At 40.1% G+C, this 25,710-nt stretch overlaps 1 protein-coding gene across 1 annotated transcript in view; it reads left to right on the forward strand.

Moving 5' to 3' along the window:
• The window catches only part of LOC124551001 (ADP-dependent glucokinase), an 89,936-nt gene extending 64,677 nt beyond the window's left edge, over positions 1-25,259 (forward strand). The window contains exons 6-8 of the mRNA XM_047125837.1: positions 1,113-1,219; positions 10,866-11,043; positions 24,054-25,259. Coding sequence (XP_046981793.1) covers positions 1,113-1,219; positions 10,866-11,043; positions 24,054-24,323 — 555 coding nt within the window. The 3' untranslated portion in view covers positions 24,324-25,259. The remainder of the gene's footprint in view (positions 1-1,112; positions 1,220-10,865; positions 11,044-24,053) is intronic.
• The last annotated feature ends 451 nt before the right edge of the window (positions 25,260-25,710 follow it).

Consider the following 25,710-nt stretch of genomic DNA (forward strand, 5'->3'; position numbering starts at 1 on the left):
GGTTTCAGTTCCTTCCAGCACTACTTCAGACATTAGTCGAGTCCATGCCATCTCATGTTGCTGCACCCCTGCACGTTTGCCCCTACATGATAATAGGCAGGTGGACCAGTTTGTTTGGCTCTTCGGTGTATTAATTGACATTACTACACTGAGGTTCTTTCTCAAGAGAAAATAAGGGAAAAGACCCAGATTGTGGAAGAACAAGTCACATGTTATGCATCATGACAACAAACCGGCTCATACCGCATTCTGTTTTAGAGGTTTCTATCGAAGTTCAATGTCCCAGTGTTAGAATACCCACCGTATTCACCAGACTTAGCACCTTGTAATTTTAATCTATTCCTCAAGGTCAAATCTGCATGAAAATGAACAAGATTTCAGTACATTGAAGTAGTGAAAGGAAAAGTGTCACACGCCATTGAGGAGCTCACAGAGGAAGACTTGTGATACTGTTTCTATCAACACACGTAGAACATTGTAGGGGTAGAGGAGATGATTATATGTATGTTTTTGGAATAAAATGTTTTGCAGTAATACTACTATTATTTTATAGCCATGCCTCACATGATGCTAAAGAATGATGTTAGTAACAGGTCTTGTGAATTGTAACAATTAGTTTATATACAGTTTCAAAAATTAAACTTCCTGGGAGAGAAAGCCCCATGCCAGACATGGATTTGAACCAGAATCTTTGGGTTTTGTGGACAGATGCTCTACGGACCAAGCTATGCAGGTACTGGTGTAAGGAAAGTCGTCAGACTCAAGTCGTGAGTTGTGACAGATAGCTCATTCCGTTGAGCATTTGTCTGTTAAAGGCAAAGGTTCCAGGTTTGAGTCCCAATTGAGCGTACACTCTTAATCTGCCAGGAAGTTTAATATCGCCACACATTCTGCTGCAGGATCAAAATTCATATGGAATTCGAAAGCCACTTTTAATTCAGACTTCATTTTGTGAGCATTTAATAATACTTCTACTTACTTGCCTGTTTCTGTGCTTAGCATGAACATGTTCAATATAAATGCATGTACTTTTAGATAACTTGCACTGTTTCAACCTGTGAGAACAAGCTTTAAAACCTATAAGTTGTGAAAAGCTTAATATTCCCCACCAGGAACTGACGAACCTGCAGCACATCCTCCAGTTCGGTAACATCAGTCTGGTGTCAGACTCTAACCCTCGAGTTGCGACAGTCCTCGACCAGATGCGTCACGTGTTCAGGTACGTACTGCCCATCACTGCTCACACTGCTGTCGTCTTTAAATCAGTTCGCATGTCAGTAATGAGTTACTTGATGTGGAAGACATGTAAGTGACTATTCTGTCATCTAAAATAGGAAACAAACAGTGGAACTTGTAACATTGCCTCCACTCTGTTGCTAACTGTGACATTAGTAGTAATATCCTCCTCCATTACTTCAAATGTTATTCTTATAATTATCACTGTTCATTTCCTCCAACCAGTGCCAAAAATTTCACTAGTACTTTCTTTGACCAATTAACATTTTTTAAGTAAAGGAGAAGTAATTCTAGTGGGGTGTGATTTTAAGGCTGCTGAAACACAAACATTTATGTGTTTGAATTACTGCACAGGCACAAATTGCTGTAGTTTTTGTTTGTCCATAAATTTCACTCGTTTGGTCTGCTGTTGATATGCCAGGTATTGGGCCAGGTTTGCATCATATGTTCCACTCCTCATATATAAATCTATTAAATGGTCTGTTGATACATATATCTAATGGTTGAAGTAAACTAGATAGCCCTCCTGGAATTAGAGTTGCCAGAATCATCAGTTCATTCAGTATATTTTTAACATCATCTGTTCTGTGAGAACTTAACTGTTCCTGTAGTAACAGGGCATTGTCAGTAGGCCTCCATGTTGCCTAGATCAAATTTTATCTGTCCACAACCTCATTTCTCACCCATCCATCCATCCATCCATCCTTTATTATGTACATGGACAAAAACTCCTTTCAGCAATTCTTCCTTAGGAAGCGTCTTTCTTTTATAAATCAAAGGTGCTGGAAATTTTATCCTATCAGCACAGCAGGATAAAATGACTGTGCAATAAGTCATTTCATGTCCTGAAGTTTTAACAATGATGCTTTTGTGACCTTCCACAGTTCTGTTAGAAGGCACATCAAAGGTTAGGGGACTCTTGTCCATTTTTCCAATTTGCTAAAGTTCAACTTCCGTCTTTAAGCTGTGTTAACGACAACTTGATGAAATTCAGCAATTTGTTCTTCATACCTGTAATACCCCCAAGAACCATGGACCTTGCTGTTGGTGGGGAAGCTTGCGTGCCTCACCGATACAGATAGCCGTACCGTAGGTGCAACCACAACGGAGGGGTATCTGTTGAGAGGCCAGACAAACATGTGGTTCCTGAAGAGGGGCAGCAGCCTTTTCAGTAGTTGCAGGGGCAACAGTCTGGATGATTGACTGACCTGGCCTTGCAACACTAACCAAAACGGCCTTGCTGTGCTGGTACTGCGAACAGCTGAAAGCAAGGGGAAACTACAGCCGTAATTTTTCCTGAGGGCATGCAGCTTTACTGTATGGTTAAATGATGATGGCGTCCTCTTGAGTAAAATATTCCGGAGGTAAAATAGTCCCCCATTCGGATCTCTGGTCGGGGACTACTCAGGAGGATGTCCTTATCAGAAGAAAGAAAACTGGCGTTCTACGGATCGGAGCGTGGAATGTCAGATCCCTTAATCGGGCAGGTAGGTTAGAAAATTTAAAAAGTGAAATGGATAGGGTAAAGTTGGATATAGTGGGAATTAGTGAAGTTCGGTGGCAGGAGGAACAAGACTTCTGGTCAGGGGAATACAATGTTATAAATACAAAATCAGATAGTGTTAATGCAGGAGTCGGTTTAATAATGAATAAAAAAAATAGCAGTGCGGGTAAGCTACTACAAACAGCATAGTGAATGCATTATTGTGGCCAAGATAGACACGAAGCCCACGCCTACTATAGTAGTACAAGTTTATATGCCAACAAGCTCTGCAGATGATGAAGTAATTGATGAAATGTGTGATGAAATAAAAGAAATTATTGAGATAGTGAAGGGAGATGAAAATTTAATAGTCATGGGTGACTGGAATTCGGTAGTAGGAAAAGGGAGAGAAGGATACGTAGTAGGTGAATATGGATTGGGGCTAAGAAATGAAAGAGGAAGCCGCCTGATAGAATTTTGCACAGATCACAACTTAATCATAGCTAACACTTGGTTCAAGAATCATAAAAGAAGGTTGTATACATGGAAGAAGCCTGGAGATACTGACAGGTTTCAGATAGATTACACAATGGAAAGACAGAGATTTAGGAACCAGGTTTTAAATTGTAAGACATTTCCAGGTGCAGATGTGGACTCTGATCGCAATCTATTGGTTATGAACTGTAGATTAAAACTGAAGAAACTGCAAAAAGGTGGGAATTTAAGGAGATGGGACCTGGATAAACTGAAAGAACCAGAGATTGTACAGAGTTTCAGGGAGAGCATAAGGGAACCATTGACAGGAATGGGGGAAAGAAATACAGTAGAAGAAGAATGGATAGCTTTGAGAGATGAAGTAGTGAAGGCAGCAGAGGACGTAGTAGGTAAAAAGACGAGGACTAGTAGAAATCCTTGGGTAACAGAAGAACAGAAGAATTCTCCTTGATGAAAGGAGAAAATATAAAAATGCAGTAAATGAAACAATCAAATAGGAATACAAACGTCTCAAAAACAAGATCGACAGGAATTGCAAAATGGCTAAGCAGGGATGGCTAGAGGACAAATGTAAGGATGTAGAGGGTTATCTCACTAAAGGGAAGGTAGATACTGCCTACAGGAAAATTAAAGTGACCTTTGGAGAACAGAGAACCACTTGTATGAATATCAAGAGCTCAGATGGAAACCCAGTTCTAAGCAAAGAAGGGAAAACAGAAAGGTGGAGGGAGTATGTAGAAGGCCTATACAAGGGCAATGTACTTGAAGACAATATTATGGAAAAGGAAGAGGATGTAGATGAAGATGAAATGGGAGATACGATACTGCGTGAAGAGTTTGACAGAGCACTGAAAGACCTGAGTCGAAACAAGGCCCCAGGAGTAGACAACATTCCATTAGAACTACTTGACAGCCTTGGGAGAGCCATTCCTGACAAAACTCTACCATCTGGTGAGCAAGATGTATGAGACAGGCGAAATACCCTCAGACTTCAAGAAGAATATAATAATCCCGATCCTAAAGAAAGCAGGTGCTGACAGATGTGAAAATTACCGAACAATCAGTTTAATAAGTCACGGATGCAAAATACTAACGCGTATTCTCTAAGACGAATGGAAAAACTGGTGGAAGCTGACCTCGGGGAAGATCAGTTTGGGTTCTGTAGAAATGTTGGATTCCGTAGAAATGTTGGAACTCGTGAGGCAATACTGACCTTACGACTTATCTTAGAAGAAAGATTAAGGAAGGGCAAACCTACGTTTCTAGCATTTGTAGACTTAGAGAAAGCTTTTTACAATGTTGACTGGAATACTCTCTTTCAAATTCTGAAGGTGGCAGGGGTAAAATACAGGGAGCGAAAGGCTATTTACAATTTGTACACAAACCAGATGGCAGCTATAAAAGTCGAGGGGCATGAAAGGGAAGTAGTGGTTGGGAAGGGAGTGAGACAGGGTTGTAGCCTCTCCCTGATGTTATTCAATCTGTATATTGAGCAAGCAGTAAAGGAAACAAAAGAAAAATTTGGAGTAGGTATTAAAATCCATGGAGAAGAATAAAAACTTTGAGGTTCGCCGATGACGTTGTAATTCTGTCAGAGACAGCAAAGGTCTTGGAAGAGCAGTTGAACGGAATGGACAGTGTCTTGAAAGAAGGATATAAGATGATCATCAACAAAAGCAAAACGAGGATAATGGAATGTAGTCGAATTAGTCGGGTGATGCTGAGGGAATTAGATTAGGAAACGAGACGCTTAAAGTGGTAAAGGAGTTTTGTTATTTGGGGAGCAAAATAACTGATGATGGTCGAAGTAGAGAGGATATAAAATGTAGACTGGCAATGGCAAGGAAAGCGTTTCTGAAGAAGAGAAATTTGTTAACATCGAGTATTGATTTAAGTGCCAGGAAGTTGTTTCTGGAATTATGTGTGTGGAGCGTAGCCACGTATGGAAGTGAAACGTGGACGATAACTAGTTTGGACAAGAAGAGAATAGAAGCTTTCGAAATGTGGTGTTACAGAAAAATGCTGAAGATTAGATGGGTAGATCATATAACTAATGAGGAGGTATTGAAAAGGATTGGGGAGAAGAGAAGTTTGTGGCACAACTTAACTAGAAGGCATTGGTTGGTAGGACAAGTTCTGAGGCATCAAGGGATCACCAATTTAGTATTGGAGGGCAGCGTGGAGGGTAAAAATCGTAGAGGGAGACCAAGAGATGAATACACTAAACAGATTCAGATGGATGTAGGCTGCAGTAGGTACTGGGAGATGAAGAAACTTGCACAGGATAGAGTAGCATGGAGAGCTGCATCAAACCAGTCTCACGACTGAAGACCACAACAACAACAACAACAACAACAACAACAACCTGTAATATTTTTGTCTTGGTCTGCATACAAGGCTGATACCTCTTCATAAATCTGGAACACCACACTGTTGATCCAGTAAATTCGACGATCCCTTTATTAGTGGATATTACTTTTGCTTGGTCAATGATCATTTCAGTAGAAACTGAAATTCCTTCTTCTCTGGTCTGAAAAATCCATGTACTGTGTTGTGCTTGAAGTTTTGGCCATGTAACAGTTCCACTTTTCAGTTTATGTTTAATGCGAGGTGCTTTCTCTAAAACATCCTCCTGATTTCGTCAAGTTCTTCTCATTTTTTCAGTTGAATGTGGTCTGCAGTGCCTCTCTGCAGCCCTGTTTTCATGCTCTTTAGCATAGGCATTCATTTGCAGCTTAAATTCAATTGTAGAGCAGTGCCATTTTTCAGTATCTTTTTTTTTTTTTTTTTTTTTTCCAATTAAAACCTCAGTATAGCTATGGCACAGGTGGATCTCAACATTAGACACAACAATGTATGAAGTCTGAACGAACAATATAAAAATTATTCACAATGGCGCATGTGCATCCACTGAACTCTATACAGCTGGACTCTTCAACATTCACAAGAAAGCTAACAATGAAGTGCTTCAAGCTAAGGCATAGAAATTTTGAAGAAATAGAGCTTATACCTACCTACCTACCTACCTACCTTTACCTAAGACTAGGTTTTAAGATGCAACCAGTTTTCTGGCCTAGTTTTGAAGGAGAAAAAGTGTGTCTTTCATGCTGCCAAGTACAATAATATCAAACCTTTATGAAATTTTTTTTTTACTGACACCCTCACACAAAATGATGAAACAAAAAAAGTTTGTCGCTTACATTTTGCCTGTTCATGCAGGAAAACTTCATCATAAGGAATTCTACTGGCAACACAGTGTGCAAACAGGATCCACTTATACCACTGAATGTACCTGCAAAATTACATCAGTGTATGACACAACGACACATCGTTCAAGAGTTGTGACATCATAATGATTGAGAGATTAGTGAAAAACTTACTTTTGCTTAAAATGGAGTGCATATTCCCCAGACTACATTCATAAAGTGTTTTATAATGAGAGCACTTAGTGACATCAAACGAACTTTAAGCAAAATTTCAAATCTTTTCTAAGCTTTTCTCATTTACATGCTTAATGTCAGATATTTAACATATTAATCGTGTGTTGGAAGCTGTTTTTTACATGGAAATTAGATTCTTTAAAGAATTGGGGGTTTACTGGTTGCTTCCTAGACAGGAGGATTCATGCATCTCTTCAATTCGTTGTCATTCCCAATTTTGATGTTGAGCACCGTTGTTATCCTAACCACTTCTCTTCATCACATTTATGTTTTCTTTGTTCATCCTTCACCTGTATTCTCTGACAGGTATAATTTCCGCTCCTCTTTTAAAATTTTCTCTCTATTCATTCATTACGTCTCAAGCGTAAATAGCAAATGTAATGTAATGTATGTACTGTTCCAGTGTGTCCAATCACATTGAGTTTATATTATTGGAGAAAGTGCTTGGACTACAGGAAAATTATCTAAACTCAGATGGCTGAAATAGACTTATTTATATATTTATTTATCGAAGTCCGGTTTCTTGTGACAACAAAGGACTGAGTATATATAGAATAGCATTTATGTGAATTTTTGTGATAATCTATTTCCTTTCTTTCACTTTTCCTTTCTTTCACTTTTCCTTCTATTCTGATCATTGAACTAAGTTTATGGTGTCTACCACTATTTATTTTTCCTTATCTTTAGTCCTACTTCCTTCTGTTGCTATTGCACTATTTAGGACTCTCAATGTATGTTACTCTATATGTAGCTTTCCTACAGCACCTTCTTCCTCACCCTGTCAGGTGTTCCTTCATTTTGACAAAAAGAGCCATAAGTTTTCATTATTTCAAACTATTTTGAATAATTTTGCAGTAATATTTATACCTACTGTTGTTAGTACTGTTAAGACAACTCGTAGTACTTCTGCAGTACAACTATTAAAAATGTAAAAAAGTCACTATTAGTACTAAAAGCACCTTGATTTTTCTGCAGCAACTGCTGCTATTATGTTACTATACTAACACTAATCCTAATAATTCTACTATAGTTACTTATTTTGTCAATGGTAGGGTTACTGCCCTCGGATAATAATTGAATAGCAGATTGTTGTGTGTAGCTTCCCTGTTTCTCTTTACAGTAGTCTGAGATGGACACAGTTGCATGTATGCCCCGCCCCCTCCCCTCGCACACACACACACACACACACACACACACACACAAAATTTACCTCTTGCAGAATGTATCTAGTTTTTATGTATGTTCCATATCATATCAGCCACACTGTCAAGTTTGGTAATGTTTTGCTACCTTTAGATAGCATGGAGACAGATCAGAGAGCATTGTTGATCTTTCAATGATTGTTGTTTCTCATTCTAGTTAGCGACATTTGGATCATCTCCTTTCACTCTTTCCAGTTGCTGGGCCAACAAATTGTATAGCTATGAACTTCATCTGAACAGGTCTTAGAAGACCCAACAATACTAACTGACCGCTGTGTCATCCTCCGCAGGTAGGCGTCACTGGATGTAGATAAGGAGGGTTATGTGGTCAGCACACTACTGTTGTTCGTTTTTGTGACCGGAGCCACTATTTCTCAGTCGAGTGGCTCCTCAGTTGGCCCCACAAGGGCTGAGTGCACCCTGCTTGCCAGTAGCGCTCAGCAGCTCATATGGTTACCTGTGGGGTCCTGCCCACCTGTCTTATAGGGTGCCTAAAGATTGCATTCTTGGATAGCTATTCAACAATTCAAGCAAATCACATTAATAGTTTTTATTACGATAAAGAAGATTGGCAATACTAAACTTTGAGTTTCCAATGGTGTTGCAAGCGATGGGTGACATGCAAACAGTCAATGTCTTTCACTATAGACAGTGTCTATACAAGCAACGGATCACTAATAACTGCTATCGAAGCGCTCTCTACTAGGTCAGGTTTAGTACTGTGCACCTGAGGCTGGCAGGAGTGCCACTTATATTCTCTTCTTGTGTAGGCTGCTCCTGTCGGGGCGTGGTCCTAGTCAGCAGGCAATTGGCTGACGTTGTCTCACAGCCTTCTCTGCTCTTGTGTTTTTCATCTTCATGCTGGCGCTTGTCCATATGCCAGAACATCGTGTATCAAAGTGCTAGCCAAGCCTGACAGCGCTTAATTCCAGTGATCTGACAGGCACTGATGTTACCACTGCAACAAGGCTGTTGGCCATATCAGTGCTATTAATCTGTAATACTTTGTGTACAGCAGGTATTGGCATTTGAAGGTTAGTGTACTAGCTTTGCTGTGTTGTAGCTTTACAGCGTATGAGTGAGGCCATTGTGTTTGGTAGTGAAGTGCACCTGCTAACGGCAGATGGGAGATGGCAGAAGGTAGTCAACCATGTGAATGTTGTTAATCTGCTGTGAGAAAAGGTACATCTAATTTACATACTGGGTAATGATAATATAAATGGAGGGAAGGGTCAGTCGATGGGTTGTTTATATGCATTTACATGGTATGATAACACAAAAATGCTTGTGGTAATTAATCTTCAAACATAAAAGTAGCTTTCAGCTTATCTCAGGGAATGTTAAAGGAACATTATTTTTCTCAGTATATATATAAATGACTAGTGGAGAACTTCGAAAGTAGCAGGTGTCTTTTTCACAGATGATGCTGTTACATGTAGAGAAATTGTATTGCTAGAAAATTAAACCAAAATGTAGGAAGACCTGCAGAGGACAGATGCTTGGTGCAGGGATTGTCACTTGACCCCTAATGTAAACAGATGTAAAATATTGTGCACAAATAGGCAGAAAAAACCGCTATTGTGTCATTACACAATTGCCGAACAATCCCTGGAAGCAGTCACATTCATAAAACTCTAGGAGTATGCATACAGAGCAATTTAAAATGAAATGACCACATAAAACTAATTGCAGGTAAGGCAGGTGCCAGATTGAGATTCATCAGGAATCCTCAATGTGAATACTGCTTGTCAATCTGGGAGGAATGCAGCTCTGGAAGGCACTTCTTGTTAACCGAACCACTACAAAATGGTGACACTGGATGCGGGTGTAAAATCTTGCTGCCTACGCATACTTAGGAAAAGGGCAGCAAATGACAGCTCAAGCCATGTGGTGTTGCACGGGATGAGCTCTTGATAGCATGGCTGGGTGGGGTTGCCTCATTGAAGTGGAAGAAGAGTCTGCTTGAGTGACGGTTTGGCATGTGTCATGTCCAGAAAGTGTGGCAGTCTAAGCTCTACCTCCAATGGAAGTGACCAGAGAGTGTGCTGGTGTGCTGTAGTTATACACTGGCTGGCAGTTGGTTTGCTGATCACTATTTGATCAGCACAGCCTGTCATCTGCTGCTACAGGTGGAGGCGAATGGAAGGAGTTGCCATGGCTTGCGGCATCTTTAACAATTCCCTCCATACATAACTGTTGTTTGCATTTCGCCCCCATCCTCAGATCTGTATTTTGTTAACATCGGTTTTGATTGTGGTCAGCCTCCCCCCCCCCCCCCCCCCCTCCCCCACCATATTATTGCTTGAATATAATCTTCCTTACCCTATTCTTTCAAGCATCCTGACCTTCTGCCATCCTCCTCCATATCCTAACCAGTGTATTCTTTTGAAATTCTATAAATTTTTACTACACATTTTCCTTGTATAAATTGCTTTAATTCTATACTACACCAGCACACAGTACATTAAAATAGGGCAGTATATGTTTTAAAAAACACACTTTTATTCCTGACCCCAAATAGTCATAAGAGAGTTTTGTTTATGACAAGATATGTTGGGTCTTTCACCAATCTTTAGTTTATATTTTCACCAATACAAAAATTTTGTTGACTGAATTTCGAGCACTGTAAGTGGCTTCATTCTGTTGCTTGTAGCTCCCTTTTTTGCTTTTGTGTGATGGCTAACTCACATACTTTTAGTTTCACTGATACAGTTCAGTGATTGAGAAATACTATTATCATGAGTAAATTAATGTAGTCATCAATGGAAAATGGGCTGGACTGGTTCTCCACGGCGTTTGTGAGCAAGCCTTCTGGGCACAATTAAGTGACAGCCTGAACTCTGGTGTGACAGTGAGATGCTGGGAAGCCAGTGACGTACATTAGGCACTACTCGACTACAGTGACGTTACTGTTGATACCACTTCCTGTACATCTTCCAGCGTACTTACATTTTTTTATGCTTCTGTATGTAGCTAGAGCATATTGTTAATTATCATAATGTGTTTCAGGTTAGTACTGAGCAAGAGTAAGGGCTTCCGCGGCAACCGTCCGCTTACTCGCTTGCACGTCCATACGTTAGCTTATCAGGCAGTGATGACTGTGAAGGGCTCGCCATGGCGCAACACGATGGCAGCAGCCGCCAAGGCATCACTGACGGCTCACCGTCACGTCTGTGCCTCCGAAGAGGTGAGTGGAGAACAGTACAGAGATGACAAACAGAAAGATCGAGTTGTTACCAGAAGTTCAGAATTGAGTTTTTTTGTTTATTGTGTTTATACCGGGTGATCAAAAAGTCAGTATAAATTTGAAAACTGAATAAATCACGGAATAATGTAGATAGAGAGGTACAAATTGACACACATGCTTGGAATGACATGGGGTTTTATTAGAACCAAAAAAATACAAAAGTTCAAAAAATGTCCGACAGATGGCACTTCATCTGATCAGAATAGCAATAATTAGCATAATAAAGTAAGACAAAGCAAAGATGATGTTCTTTACAGGAAATGCACAATATGTCCACCATCATTCCTCAACAATAGCTGTAGTCAAGGAATAATGTTGTGAACAGCACTGTAAAGCAAGTCCGGAGTTATGGTGAGGCATTGGCGTTGGATGTTGTTTTTCAGCATCCCTAGAGACGTCGGTCGATCACGATACACTTGCAACTTCAGGTAATCCCAAAGCCAGTAATTGCCCGGACTGAGGTCTGGGGACCTGGCAGGCCAAGCATGATGAAAGTGGTGGCTAAGCACACGATCATCACCAGATGACGTGTGTAAGAGATCTTCCACGCATCTAGCAATACTCTTTTGTTCTAATAAAACCCCATGTCATTCCAAGCATGTGTGTCAATTTTTACGTCCCTAACTACATTATTCCGTGGTTTATTAAGTTTTCAATTTTATATTGACTTTTTTATCACCTTGTGTATTAAGAACAATATAAGGGGAAAAGTGTACTATTGTGGCCTCTATTGAATGATGGCTGCTAGCTCTGCTTGTGATCTTGGTCACACACTAATAATCAAAAGAGGCAAGTTTATGACGCATTAGGTGAATTTCTATGTATTGTCAGTGTAACTGTATAAAATGTGGCAGCTTGCTTAAAAATACCATGAAAAGTATTGCCCATGTGAAAGAGAGCAACAATAATGTGGGCAGCTAAAGCTCAGTAATTTTAACAGCATGCTGAAAATGAGGGAGAGGATCTTACATTAATCATACACTGTAGGCATTCCCAGCCATGTTTATTCATTTAAAATTTGCGAACTTAGAGGCCATGGTTGATTTATAAGATGATTCCCACACATTTCTTCTCTCACTGCAGGAGACAATTATGGAAGTTAAAAGGAAGCTATGACAAGGTGGAAGCCTCCCCCCCCCCCCCCCCCTGCTCCCTCCCTCCCTCCCCCAGATTTATAAAGATGTATAGCAGGCAGCACCATCCATGACTTAATGTCAAGTGTTTGATTATCTCTGGCAGGTGTCATCATTCTCAATTAAAATGTATTTTGTGAAATTTAACTCCCTGTATATTTCTGTTAAAATTATTATGGTATTTGTAAATCTCGATGACCTGTGTATACATACGCATAAGATAAAGCATTTAATTTGTTAAAATTTGCTGAATTTTGTTTTATGGTTTCCATCTAAGAAAGTGTGTTCTTTTAAGGTAGCTTTGTCTGTCTGTCACAGATGACAGTTCCATTTGTGTTCAGCTAAATGGGTGTTAACACTTCATTTCGTGGTAGTGTTGTGTATTTGCCCACAACTACATAGAATTTTACCTACTGCAGGTGTTCCTAATGTATGCAGTACATCTTTTGCCATTCTGAAGCCAACATTTTATCGATGCCTCCATAGCCTTGGTAATAAAAGAGAGGAAAATTTCGCCGGTTGGTGGCCATTGTTCCTCATTAGTACTGGCTTTCTTTCTTATTGGGTGGAGTGCTTAATCCACTTCCTTAATGGAGCAACAATTTTTTAAAGCCAGCAGTAAGTGAAGCAGCCCATCTGTATTTCCTTTTATTGGATTACAGATTCCAAAGGAAAAGCATTGCCAAGTGTGTGTTTGAAACAATCTTTAGACCCACCAAGCAAAAAAAGGAATTCTTAAAAACAGCAAAAGATATTCGACATCCACTAGCAACACCTGGAGTATATAAAATTCTGTGGGAAACATACCAAAGTGGTAATGCCCGCTTAGCCAAACACAAAAGTAAGTGCCGACTGGGTCATACAAATCGGCCATAGTGGAACATGCTTTCTGAGAGGGAAAACTATGAGGACTAGTATTTTAGCAGAGACAACACTTTACTATGTGTGTATGTATAGAGGGACCTTAGGTGCCAACTTCGTACCAACAGAATAATGACCAATTACCTTTAATTGAGCACAGTGGCACCAGTCAGTGATAACCACATATGTGGCATCGTGACAAATGGTGGTGCCCTTAGTACATTTGGATAAATTCAAGGGGTCCCTTGAGCCTTCTATGCAGTTACCCCTTTTACATCTGAAGATGTGTCATACAGTCTGAGACAAAATGTTTGGGAATACTTTTATATACTGACCACGGCTTCTCAGCACAGAAGCCTTAACTTGAATAAACTGTATGGCTGTTCGTTTTTACATACCCCTAGTGCAATTCCTGAAAACCACCAAATTGTATGATGCTTTTTGGAAAAATACTATTTAAAAAAAAAAAAAAAAAAAAGGGTGTAGAAAATCTTATTTTGATTAAAGAGTTGAAACTGCTTTTATTACTAAGGAACACGCTGTGTGTTGGATCATTACTACTTTCTGTCTTGAACAGTCTCCCTACACTGAGAAATAAAAATTTATAAAAAATGAACTCTGCACTTATGAATGACCAGTTTATGTGCCACAGAGGTGTCATTATACTGTATCAGCATATATCACGTACAATGTCGGGCACAAGAGAATGAATGTGCTCATGCAGATTTGTTTACATTGTAATTATTTTCAATTAGCGATAGTCACAGTGCAAGATTCATTCGATTTCAAACACGTCTGTCTTTATTGCCTCCCATTACTCAGACATTCCTACGTGTCATTTCCTGCGAGGTTGCACAGGTGCTCCACTGATTTTACTTTCTAGCTTAGCTGAAGAACTCATTCATAGTAAACTGAAACTTAAAGAAAATCTGTTACAGTGTGAGGACATTGCTCAAGATGGCAAGGTTGTTAGTAAAGCAAATGGTCTCATTTCTTTTATTCAGGTAGAGCTATCTATCTGAGAATATTTTCTGCTGGGTGGACACCACAGCTTCGATAATTTAAAGAAAAACATTGTTGCACCTTGCTGTAGTTTAAAACACTTTTCAAGTGCATAAAAAAATATAACGCACCATAATTAAGAGAGAAAGAGACACGAAAGCAGCACAATTGTACTGAATGTAATGTTATGCAGGTATAGTAATGACCTATTACAGAAGCAAATACAGCATCCTCCTACGGTCATACGAAAATTATGTCTCGTGTGTATTTGTGCATAGCACAGTTGTTGACGTTCATCCTATATAAAATATAAGTTGCTGAAATAATAGTGGTTACGAGAACAGTAGCATTTGATAGTTCACTATGGAAATAGCCAAAGTTTCCAGATTCACTTTTTATTTGATTGACGACTAGTTTCGAGTTACCTGATTCCATTTTTAAATCATCCTGTGAGACGGAGAGTTAAAATTACAATTCATCCAATGAACTGGCACAAATGCATATAACAAAATAAAGAACATATCATATCAGGATATACATACTAGACAGACAAAACTATTTTCCGAAATAGCATATAAACAATGTCAAGATTATACAATAGCATATAAACAGTGTCAAGATTATACATAACCAAGGCAAGTTCAAGGGAAGTGCTTGTGGTGAAACTGGTCAAAAAGTAACATTTTCCGATTATTATCTCTTAATAATATTTGATATCTCCTGAATAATTTGAGGCATCATTTGTCGATTAATTCAAGTTGGAAGCATTGTTTTCATTATGTCAATGTCAATAGTGCAAGTGTAAAAAGATCCAGTCATTCTGCACTGACTTCTTTAAGTACGTCTCTCTCCAGAACTATTCAATCCAGAAGCCTGTGGTTTTCAGCTATTTGCTACTTGAATTCATGTTAATGTTCGTGTTAAGAGGTTGGATGCAGTGTGTAAACAGAAATAGCGGTATTGCATATGCATTTTGTGGAGACTCTAAATGGTAAAGAACGACTTAACAGACAAAAACATTGGTGAACCCCAGCAGTATTATGGAATGGCAATAAGAAACAATACACGTGGTTCATAAGGGATTAAAAGAGCAGTGTAGACTACATTCTTCCACAAATTATCCACTGATTATACACCTATACATGGTGTATACGGGACAACCAACGAGAAATACACAGGAATATATTGCACAAACTATGCTTGGGTTAAAGAATGGGGTAGGGGGTGGAGGACAGAAGGGTGTGTAAAAATGACTTATATAAAAGAGGGAAAATGGTTGGGATTCAAGACTTATGAAGAGTGCTGTGGCCTTCTCCACCAGTCATCACGGCGCCTAGAGTATCAGCAACCAAACTTACAGCCTGCAGCCGCAGGTTGCCCACTTCGCAGGCACACCGAAGCACTACACAACCGACAGGCAATATTGATGAACGGCCACAACAACAACATCACCACAGCAAAGACACTAGCGGCCACCAGGGGCCACTACCGGCCCACATAAACATAAGGAAGAGGTCAAATCAAGTGACGGAAAATAGTTCCGAGGTACTCATCCGCCGAAGCGCTATAAAGGCCGGCTCTCGGCCGCACATCGGCAGTTCATAGACCGCCAGCAGACGTGGATAGCTGCCGCCCTGGCAGCCCGGCTTGGATCTTCTCGCTGATCTCTGGATTAGGCTTGGTATATCGGAGAAGTCTCTGGTGGAGACCAGTTGGAAATTATTTCAGTTGTTTTCTACATTATTCTTGTATGTAGTTGTGATTCAATGGCGGATCACTGTTTTGTGTTGGTGTTATGCTTGGAGAATTTGTTTTGGTTAATTGAACAGTCCAATAAATTGTTTTCGGACTTTGATCTTTAGTTTCTTCTGCTTATGCAGACATATCAAAGAGTAGGTCACTACAAACCTGACGGAAAAGGCGACTGGGATGGCAGAAGGGAGGGGGAGTAATGAATTAATTGTAGGCAAAGGAGTTCACTATGAACATTGTCGTCTCCTTTTACAAGTTCTTCCATTCCTCACCTCTCCCTTTTAGGTGCCTGATATTCATACTTTACTGTTTGGTCATACAACTATGTCAATTTGATATATGCTTTTATGGGCCCCAACATTTGCTACAGTGTAAGAGACAACATAGCATTTTAATTTCTGTCTTCACTAATGAAGTGTTATTTAAAAGAGATTTTTATATTGTTTCTGGTTAAGTATTGATTTACAAGTTCGAAAGGTGATGGTGGTTTTTCAATCTCATACTATTCGATTTTTTCCCTGTTACTTTATGGTTTACAGTGAATCATGATATGTGTCACTATAGCATATGACTTTTTTTTGTGTATACTGTGAGTGGTGCTGTAGCTATTTACTTTTTATTGATTTTAAATGCCCTGTTTTCGGACAAAAATTAAAGAGCTTAAGTGTGGTACTTGACTTGCACTTTTATTGTATTAATTGCTTTATTCTTGATGTTTGCTAGTTGTAATAAAGACATTCTCTTAAACCTTGATGGTGCACTCTCTGCCTGAGGATTCCTTGTGGCAGTGGAGGAAGTAGACTGTCAGTTAAATGCTTATTCTGTCACTATTCATGGTTAAACTTGCTGTGGTTATATGTGTATGTGTAATTTTGACATTTAAAATTTTTTTCATAATGTGGGGCCGCAGTCATAATATATTTTTTTTTAAAGTCAGTACTGCCATTAGACTGTTGTTTATTTGCAGTGTTACATTTACACTGTGTAAGTGTAAAAGTAACACTGCAAATAAGCAGCAGTCCAATTGCAGTACTGACTTTAAAGTAATCTTAACATGCTTTGTATGCCTTTTGGAAAATACTGTTTTGTCTGTCTGATTCGTATATGTTGCTACAATACAATGTGTCTTGTTACATGCACTAAATAATTTTTGTAACATCTTATTGGATAAATTATAATTTTAATTTTCCATCTTGCAGGATGATTTGAAAAGTGGTTCAGGTTACGTGAAACTAGTCATCAATAACATAAAAAGTGAATCTTGATACTTTGACTGTTTCTAAATCAAACGGGCTAACACCCGTTGCTGTCATGCAATTGATCTAGCATGCTGCAAACCCATAAACAATAGCTTTACCTAACTATTGAAACATCACATCCAACACCTAACAAGAAGGTAAACCTTGTGATGCGTAGGTACATATAACACCTACACACACCTGTTTATGGAACTGATACACAAGTATGACTTTTTGCGGAAAAATTGTGACTGTCAGTCAGAGAGTGAAAATACAGAGGTTCTTACAGTACTACCATTGCACCATTTCAAAGTACATTTTGTGTCACCGAGCGAGGTGGCGTAGTGGCTAGCACACTGGACTCGCATTCGGGAGGATGACGGTTCAACCCCGCGTCCGGCCATCCTGATTTAGGTTTTCCATGATTTCCCTAAATCGCTCCAGGCAAATGCCGGGATGGTTCCTTTGAAAGGGCACGGCTGACTTCCTTCTCTGTCCTTCCCTAATCCAATGAGACCGATGACCTCGCTGTCTAGTCTCCTCCCCCAAACAACCCAACCCAACATCTTGTGACTTATTCTAGTAGTATCGCGCATAAGCACTGGTACAGAAACCATTTCGTACAAATGTCAGAACATGAATGTTGATACCTTGTGTATTCATTACAATTATAGTAAGTTGTATATATAACATCGTATCTCAAAACTGATAGCTTGCTTGGTACATAATATTGAGGTATAGATGAACTTATAAAGATGCCTGAGTGTAAAACAAAGTGTTAGTGAATACATCAAAAGAAACCTGATAATGACAATTCATTACATCATTGTAGCAGAACGAACATAAGAAATTGGGTGCAGGTAAAACATTATTTATTAATTCATTGTAAATAACACAGGGTGTCCCACTCATATCTCCCTGATTTCAAAGACCCAGGAAAAAGAAAAAAACCACAATAGATATGACAATGAAAAATGCATCACATTTTAGAACATCTCAAAGAACTTATTTATTTATCATCAATACACCTCCATATGTGAACCATTTGTAGCACGAAGAATATCCAGTCTATATTCAATTTCTTGCCAAGTTATTTGTAACATTTCCTCTTTTATCTGTGTAATCGCATTAGTGATATGACGTCACAACGTAGGAATATCATCCTCTTTGCGTATGTGCGGTCCTTCACAAATCCCCACATGAAGAAATCAAGCGACATAATGTCAGGTGAATGTGGTGGCCAGGCAATGGGTCCTCCATGTCTGATCCGATTGGGAAATTTCCTATCCAGGAACTTGCAAACAGCCATTGACCAATGCGACGGAGCTCCATCTTGTTGAAAAATGATGTTGGTTTGCAAGTCTTGTATCTGAGTGTACACAAACTACTCCAACATGTGCAGATACACTGACCGATTCACTTTTTGTTCAGCAAAGTAGATCAGTCCTGTCGTGCATTAGCCTGCACCAGATGTTTAGGTTAGTGGCAACGTATGGATTTTGCGAACCACAAATCCGAACATTATGCTTATTAACCCTTCGTGATAGATTAAAGGTTGCCTCATCTGAGAATAAACACCTTTCCAGGAAGCTGGCATCCGTATCTATACGCTGCAGCCTATTCACAGCAAATTGTTGTCGGCGTGGTTTGTCGTTTGGTGTCAGATGTGGCAGAATTTGCACTTTTTAAGCACACATATGAAGACACTGGTGAACTACACAATGCAATGTTGATCGAGGTACATCAAGTTGCCTAGATGCTTGACGGGTTGACTTAAGTGGGCTTCTGAGAAATGTTTGTCAGATGTCATCCACTGTCTCTTCTGAAACTCCGTAATGTGCACTGCCAGAATGTTTCAGAATACTTCCTGTTGCCAGAAAGTTCCTGTACCATTCCTTAATTGTTTTCACATCAGGTGGATCACATTCATACACACGGCGATAATTTCTTTACACAGTAATCAGTGATTTTGTTTCTGCAAACCACACCACTGCTTGCGCGCGCTGCTGTGGAGTTGCCATTTTCACTTCATGCGAACATGCTGCACTCTGGCAACGATACTTAGCACTTCTGATGTGGGAATATAAATTCTTTGAGATGCTCTACAATGTGGTGCATTTTTCGTTATTGTATCTACTGTAGTTTTTCTCTTCTGGGTCCTTGAAATCAGGGAGGTTTGATTGGGACACCCTGTAGTGTGGCAGTGCTGAAAACAAACATTCTACTGCTGTCATCCATAATGCACAGACATTTTCATGTTATACCCCCCTGTCTCCCATGTAACTTATGATAAGACATTAAGTGAACTTTGAAATAGTGTATTGATAGTACTGTAAGATCCTTTCAATTTTTGCTCTGTGATTGACGTTACACTTTTCCTGTGCACAGTGATGTGTGTGTCAGTTCCATAAACAAGTGTGTATGTATGGGTGTTATTTGTAGCTATGCATCACAAGGTTTGTCTTCTTGTTGTTACTGGTTCTGTGGGAAATTGTAAAGTGTGGTAATGCTATTGTGCTCACAACGACAATCTTTTCATGCAGTTATATTTTAGATGATGATTATTGATAACTACACTGTGTACAAATACACACGTCATGCAATTTTTGTATGACGAGACAAGAATGGTTATCTACATCTGTAGATACACCATCAGGTAATTATAGTGTTTGTGTAACACACTATCCAGTGTAGTTGCATGGCTTTTATGTAGTAACTTCGTTTTCATTATGGTGTGTTATGTATCTGAAAATGGGTGATGCCTGGAGGTGGTAGTGATGAATGAAATATTTTAAAATACTTATATCTGAGGATATTTTAAAATACTTATGTCTCAATTTACCAAACATGGAAGTTGGACAGACACATAGAAAAGAAGTAATGTTCTGTAGATTCCAAACAAAGTCCTTCTTTAGACCTAATAAGCACACACACACACAGCCAATGTTGTATCCTGATTCTGGCAGTCGGTGGCCTTGACTGTAGGGGATGGCGAGGAAATGGAAGTTGGGTAGAATACAGAAATGGAGGAAACAGCATAGGGTAGAGAGGCCAGTTTCAATGTAGTGTCTAAGGTTGTGTTGAAATTAACTGAGGATATGAGAGTTTGGTGTGGGAGGAAGACGGTGGAGGGGGGGGGGGGGGGGGGGGATGATGGTGGTTTAGTGTCAGTAACTGTCACTAGCAGTGTTATGTGAATAATAGGTATATGGCTGTGTATGAGGAGGAGCTCCTCTCTTTGCAGTTCATAAAGAGTGGAGAGTGTTGTGAGTATCCAAATTCTGTAGGAGTCAACCATGTTACGGTGTGTACGATGCACTGCGATCGGGTGGTCAAGCATGTGTTTAGCCACAATTTGCAAATTACTAGGTTAGTGTATTGCTATACCCCACATACGACACTGTACAGCGCTTGCAGCAAAGTTTGTGTGTGCTGTGATTGTGTGTTAGCCATGAAAGACTTTGAATGTTAAGCAACTTTTTATCATTTCTTCATGTCTATTTGCTACTCAGTGCCTCACCCGTCAGGCAAGTATCCCTATTTACATATTTAAACTGTTTACTTGGCATTTGGTTGGTGGCAATAACATAATTCATTTGCGATTTACATGATAGCCTGACTCAAAAACTGACTTCCACCACTCCAGCTACAGCAAATATTATTATAGTCAGTTGATAAAGAAACATGGTCAAATACAACAAAATATGCTTCATCCAACCAGAAGAACATTTCAAACTCCCAAATAATAATCATTATAATATACAAAAATAGAACCGAGACCCATCATACATCACCAACTACCCAGAAACTCCTTAATTTTTTATATATCTCTGCCTTGTATTACTATTTCCCTTGGAAGAGACATAAAAATAGTAAGTAGGGTTATTACATACAATAAACTGCTGGTCATGAACTTTAAAATCATTAACTGTTAAACTTCATATTATCAGTGATTTTCAGGAAATTCATTTAGTCATAATAAAATGAGAAATTTTCTCTGTTAGCTAAAGAAGTAAGAAATGTTAGCAACATGTTTGGAACATCCACAGTTCATTTATACAGACTGGAGAAAAATTGTGTCACGAAATTTTAACCCTGGATAGCTGATGCCAGTAGGAACCAAATTGCTAATGTTGTGTTGGTCGACAAAGCACAATTTTTAAACTACAGAAACGTGGCGCCACACGCTCCAGTTGGCTGCGGTATTGCCCTGTTGTTGGATGCTCTGGACAACGCATGACCGCAAGTACTTTGCCTGCCGGAGATTGCAATGTATCCGCATGCTCGGTGGTAGTGCACTAGCCTTCCGCTCTAGGGGTAAATTCGCCAGGGTCCCGGCACATCCATTGTAGTTTCATGTTAAGACATACTGGGAACATACAGAAAGTCTTTTACAAATTGTGTCGGCCCTGAAAAGGGCGTATTTTTGTAGCTATGACTTCGTTTACTTAGAGCAGGTGCTGGAACTGGCGACCCTCTGATGCTACACAAGCTTGGTAATGTCGAACGGTGTTTAGCTGAACTCTTTCAAAGATTCCTGGCATTGCCTTGATGTAATTGGTGGCATGTCGAATGCGATCCATTGATTCATCTTTGTATCTAAGTGGTTTGTGTCTTTGTGGGTGAACTAGAACATTGAAGAATCCCCACAGGAAAAAGTCTAGTGGTGTGAGGTCTGATGTTCACAGTGGCCATGTCCTACGAGCAACTCTGCTAATTACCCAGCTGCTGAACGGTTCATTTAAATATCTGTGCACAGCATGACTGTATGTGCGGGCGCCCCATCATGCTGCAACCACACACGTAGCCGTATGTCCAGGGGAACACCTTCCACCAGGCCGGGTAGAGTTTCTTACAAAAAGTGAAGGTAATTTGTCCCAACAAGTTGAGGAGGTAGATGGACTGGCCCAGTCAGATGGTCACCCACAATGCCTGTCCAAAAGTTGAGCAGCCATCGTTCTTGGCATCTGTGTACGTACATGACATGAGGATTTCCCTATGCCCAGTACTGAATGTTTCGAGTGTTGTAAAGGCCATCCCAATGGAAAGTGCACTCATGGGTAAACAACACAAAATAGCGGGGAAGTCGGGAACTCATGCAATGTGTTGCAGAAACCACCAGCAGAATCCTAGCCTGTGTTCATAGTCTGTCCCAGGATTTAGGTCTTCGCCAGGGTGGAAGGTAAATGGATGCTAGTACTTGTTGTAGGTGCTTTTTTGAAGTGCTCAATAACAGTCATTTCAAATGCAGCGTCCCATCGTGTTCGGGGTCTTCCAGCATCACCATGATATCCCGCTAACGAGCCTGTTTCACCAAGTTGCCGGGGAATTGCTGCAAACGTTTCCTGGTGTGATTGGCGTCTTGCTGGGTACCGTTCGTCATACAACCATCGAGCTTCATGCCCATTACCATTGGCTAGTCCATAAACAAAAATCATATCTTGTTTTTTAAACGAATACTGTGCCATCATGCTTACTGCGTGACTAAATTGCAGATGACGTGTGTGTGCTTCAAAGCGAAGCTTACGTGTGGATGCCTCTGATGTGAGTTTCAGACAAACAGCAAGACCTATTCGAGACATGTTCATATCACATTGGGGCAGTGACGGGGTGAGGGACAGAATGAGATTTTCACTCTGCAGCGGAGTGTGTGCTGATATGAAACTTCCTGGCAGATTAAAACTGTGTGCCCGACCGAGACTCGAACTCGGGACCTTTGCCTTTCGCGGGCAAGGGCTCTACCATCTGAGCTACCGAAGCACGACTCACGCCCGGTTCGCAGGAGAGCTTCTGTAAAGTTTGGAAGGTAGGAGACGAGATACTGGCAGAAGTAAAGCTGTGAGTACCGGGCGTGAGTCGTGCTTCGGTAGCTCAGATGGTAGAGCACTTGACCGCGAAAGGCAAAGGTCCCGAGTTCGAGTTTCGGTCGGGCACACAGTTTTAATCTGCGGGGTGAGGGACGTTTGTATGTGTGAAGCGACAACAATAGCGCTGCCTGTCAACCGACAGACATCAACAGGGCAATCTCACAGCCAATCGGAGTGCGTGGTGCAAAGTTTCCGTAGGTTAAAAATGGTGTATTGTTGACCTACACAACATTAGTAATTTTGGTTCTTACTGGCCTCAACTACCCAGGGTTAAAATTTTGTGACACAATTTTTCTCCACCTTGTATAAAAATAAATGGTAACAATCTACATAACAACCTTTTTTCAGTTTTCTGTTGGTGGTGACCTGTTTCTGTTTTAACCATCATCTGACCATAATTAATCAACATAGAAGGCAGTACTCACAGCTGCTGTATGCTCCCAAACTGTAGCTGTCACCATCAGGCATTACTCGTGAATTTGTCAAAATTGTAACAACTGAAATCAGTTGGCGCTAATAGAAATTTGGGGGGGGGGGATGTTATTTAGCCTGTTACTCTTATTTTTAAAGAAATGAGACTTAAGTTCAATCAACTGGTAGTGATGAAGATGGGTGATGTACATTTTATTCATATTCCCCATAAAAAGTAAATGAATTGGTAATAACTGGAATGGGAGGGACACACATGTTGACACCTTTTTTGAAAAATGAAAATCTATTCTCATTTGATTTATTAGTATTGTTAGGTATGGAGATCACTTGCTTAAACCAATTATTTATACTCGTGTTTAACTGGAAACTAAATGTCAGAATTTAAGACTTTGCTCAGAGGTCGACCTGTGGGAACTTTACATCATAGCATATGACCTTCATCAGGGACATTGTTTTCCATTTGAAAAGGTGTTATGCAGGCGTGCCACCCCAGTATTTGTGTACTCGAGAGGTGTGGTGTTTGGAAGACGTTGACCAAATCATTTGTACAGCATCCCGTGTTTGAATATATTATAAGGGCTGTGAGTGACTGAACAGAAGTGCACTGTCGTCTGAACTTGGACATGTTGACCTGACATTTTTTGTGCACATTTGTCTGATTGCAGGTGGACATTGGTAAAGCTATGCTGATAATGGATGAGAGCTTTTCGACGTCTGTGGCCCCGGGCAGTCGGCGCGTCCCTTTGGACGTGGAGAAACCTGTGTCGTGTTGGGAGGAGGTGTTGGGGGAGGATGATGTCAGCCGGGATGATCTGCCGGTGCCTCCTGTGCCTGTCGAGATTTGCGTTGCGCCCGTCCTGGTCTGTACCCGTGCCCACCAGACTGCTGGAGGCGGTGACAACATCTCATCTGCTGGTCTTGTCCTCCAGATTTGACATGCCTGGGGAAGTTGTTGTACGCATTCAAAGGTTAAAGTTCCCTTTTTTGTTACCATGTAATACACGCTGTAAAAGCTGCCGAGATGAAATGATTGGTTGTAAATAAATGTCACTTTCTGTGGTTCAGAACTAAGACTAATGTCCTTAGCAAAATTTTGTCTGTTTTGTTCTTCACAAATTTGAATTTCTCCTTGCTTTATTGTATTCCTGTGCACTCACGCTTTAGGTCAACAAATGGATTTCAAATGTTGTACATTAATAAATTAAGAGACTTAACTGCTGACCAGTACTTACCTACAGGGAGAGGAATGTTTAGGACTACCAATACATGGCCATGAAAGTAAAATTTATTACACTATTTTTAGTTTTTGGAACTATTACTCCCCTTCTCAGGAAGGGGTGAGGGATATGGTCGGCAAGACCGAGAAACGAAGGGAAGGTCGCTCAGGGTGAGAGGGGCCCACTTGCATTGAGGAGGAGGGTGATATACGTCCACCAACCTCTCTTTTTCTCCTTCATGAGGAAGGAACTTGTAGTTACAGAAACTGAGACTGAATCATCAGTTTTGCTTTCATATGCATGCATCAGCAGGATTAAACATTTCCCCTAATTGAGGTATTTACTACTCAGCAATTCTGGCTCATAATTTATCAGTGTTCTCAGCTGAATTTTCCTTTTGTATGAAATATTGTACACCAAAAGTTAAGAGAGACAGTAGTAACACTGATTTATTTGGAGATGTTTGCTCTGTTTGTTAAGGGGAGAGATGCGCTGTGTAGTACATTTCTAACTTTCCAGTTCTGATGTGTTTTGGGGCAACTATGAGAGATATTTCTGAACTTACAAAAAAGACTGATTACTATTATTTTTATGGAGTACATTAACACATACTTGTCATTTAATATCTTTGGTGTGTGTGTGTGTGTGTGTGTGTGTGTGTGTGTGTGTGTGTGTGTGGGCGCGCGCGGGGGAGAGAGGGAGAGGGGGGGGACTGCCAGTGACATGTAACCCATTTCCCACAGAATTTCATTCCAATGTTAAGACATAAAGTTGGTTTCTTTTGTGGTTAATTGCTGGTAATGGTGTGTTGTGTTACATGTCCCATCAACACATTAGTGATTTTTCTACTGTTTCTCCCTTTGACTGTACTTAGTACCATAGTCGTGAGTCAAGTTATTTTTTTCATTACATGTAACTTGAAGTTAATAGGGTGATGACTGTGTGAACACATTCTGGTTTCCAAGCCATTGAAATAATTGTGATGACTCTGAAAAATTACAGGATGGCTAGATGTCAGGGAATTTGTTCCAGACTTTTTGCACTGTATTTACACTCAGTTCTGTCTCTCTGTTGAAGACTTTTATGAAGCTTTGAGTTATTGTAA

Source organism: Schistocerca americana, chromosome 9 (genome assembly GCF_021461395.2).
Source record: "Schistocerca americana isolate TAMUIC-IGC-003095 chromosome 9, iqSchAmer2.1, whole genome shotgun sequence".
Classification (NCBI taxonomy): Eukaryota; Metazoa; Arthropoda; class Insecta; order Orthoptera; family Acrididae; genus Schistocerca; species Schistocerca americana.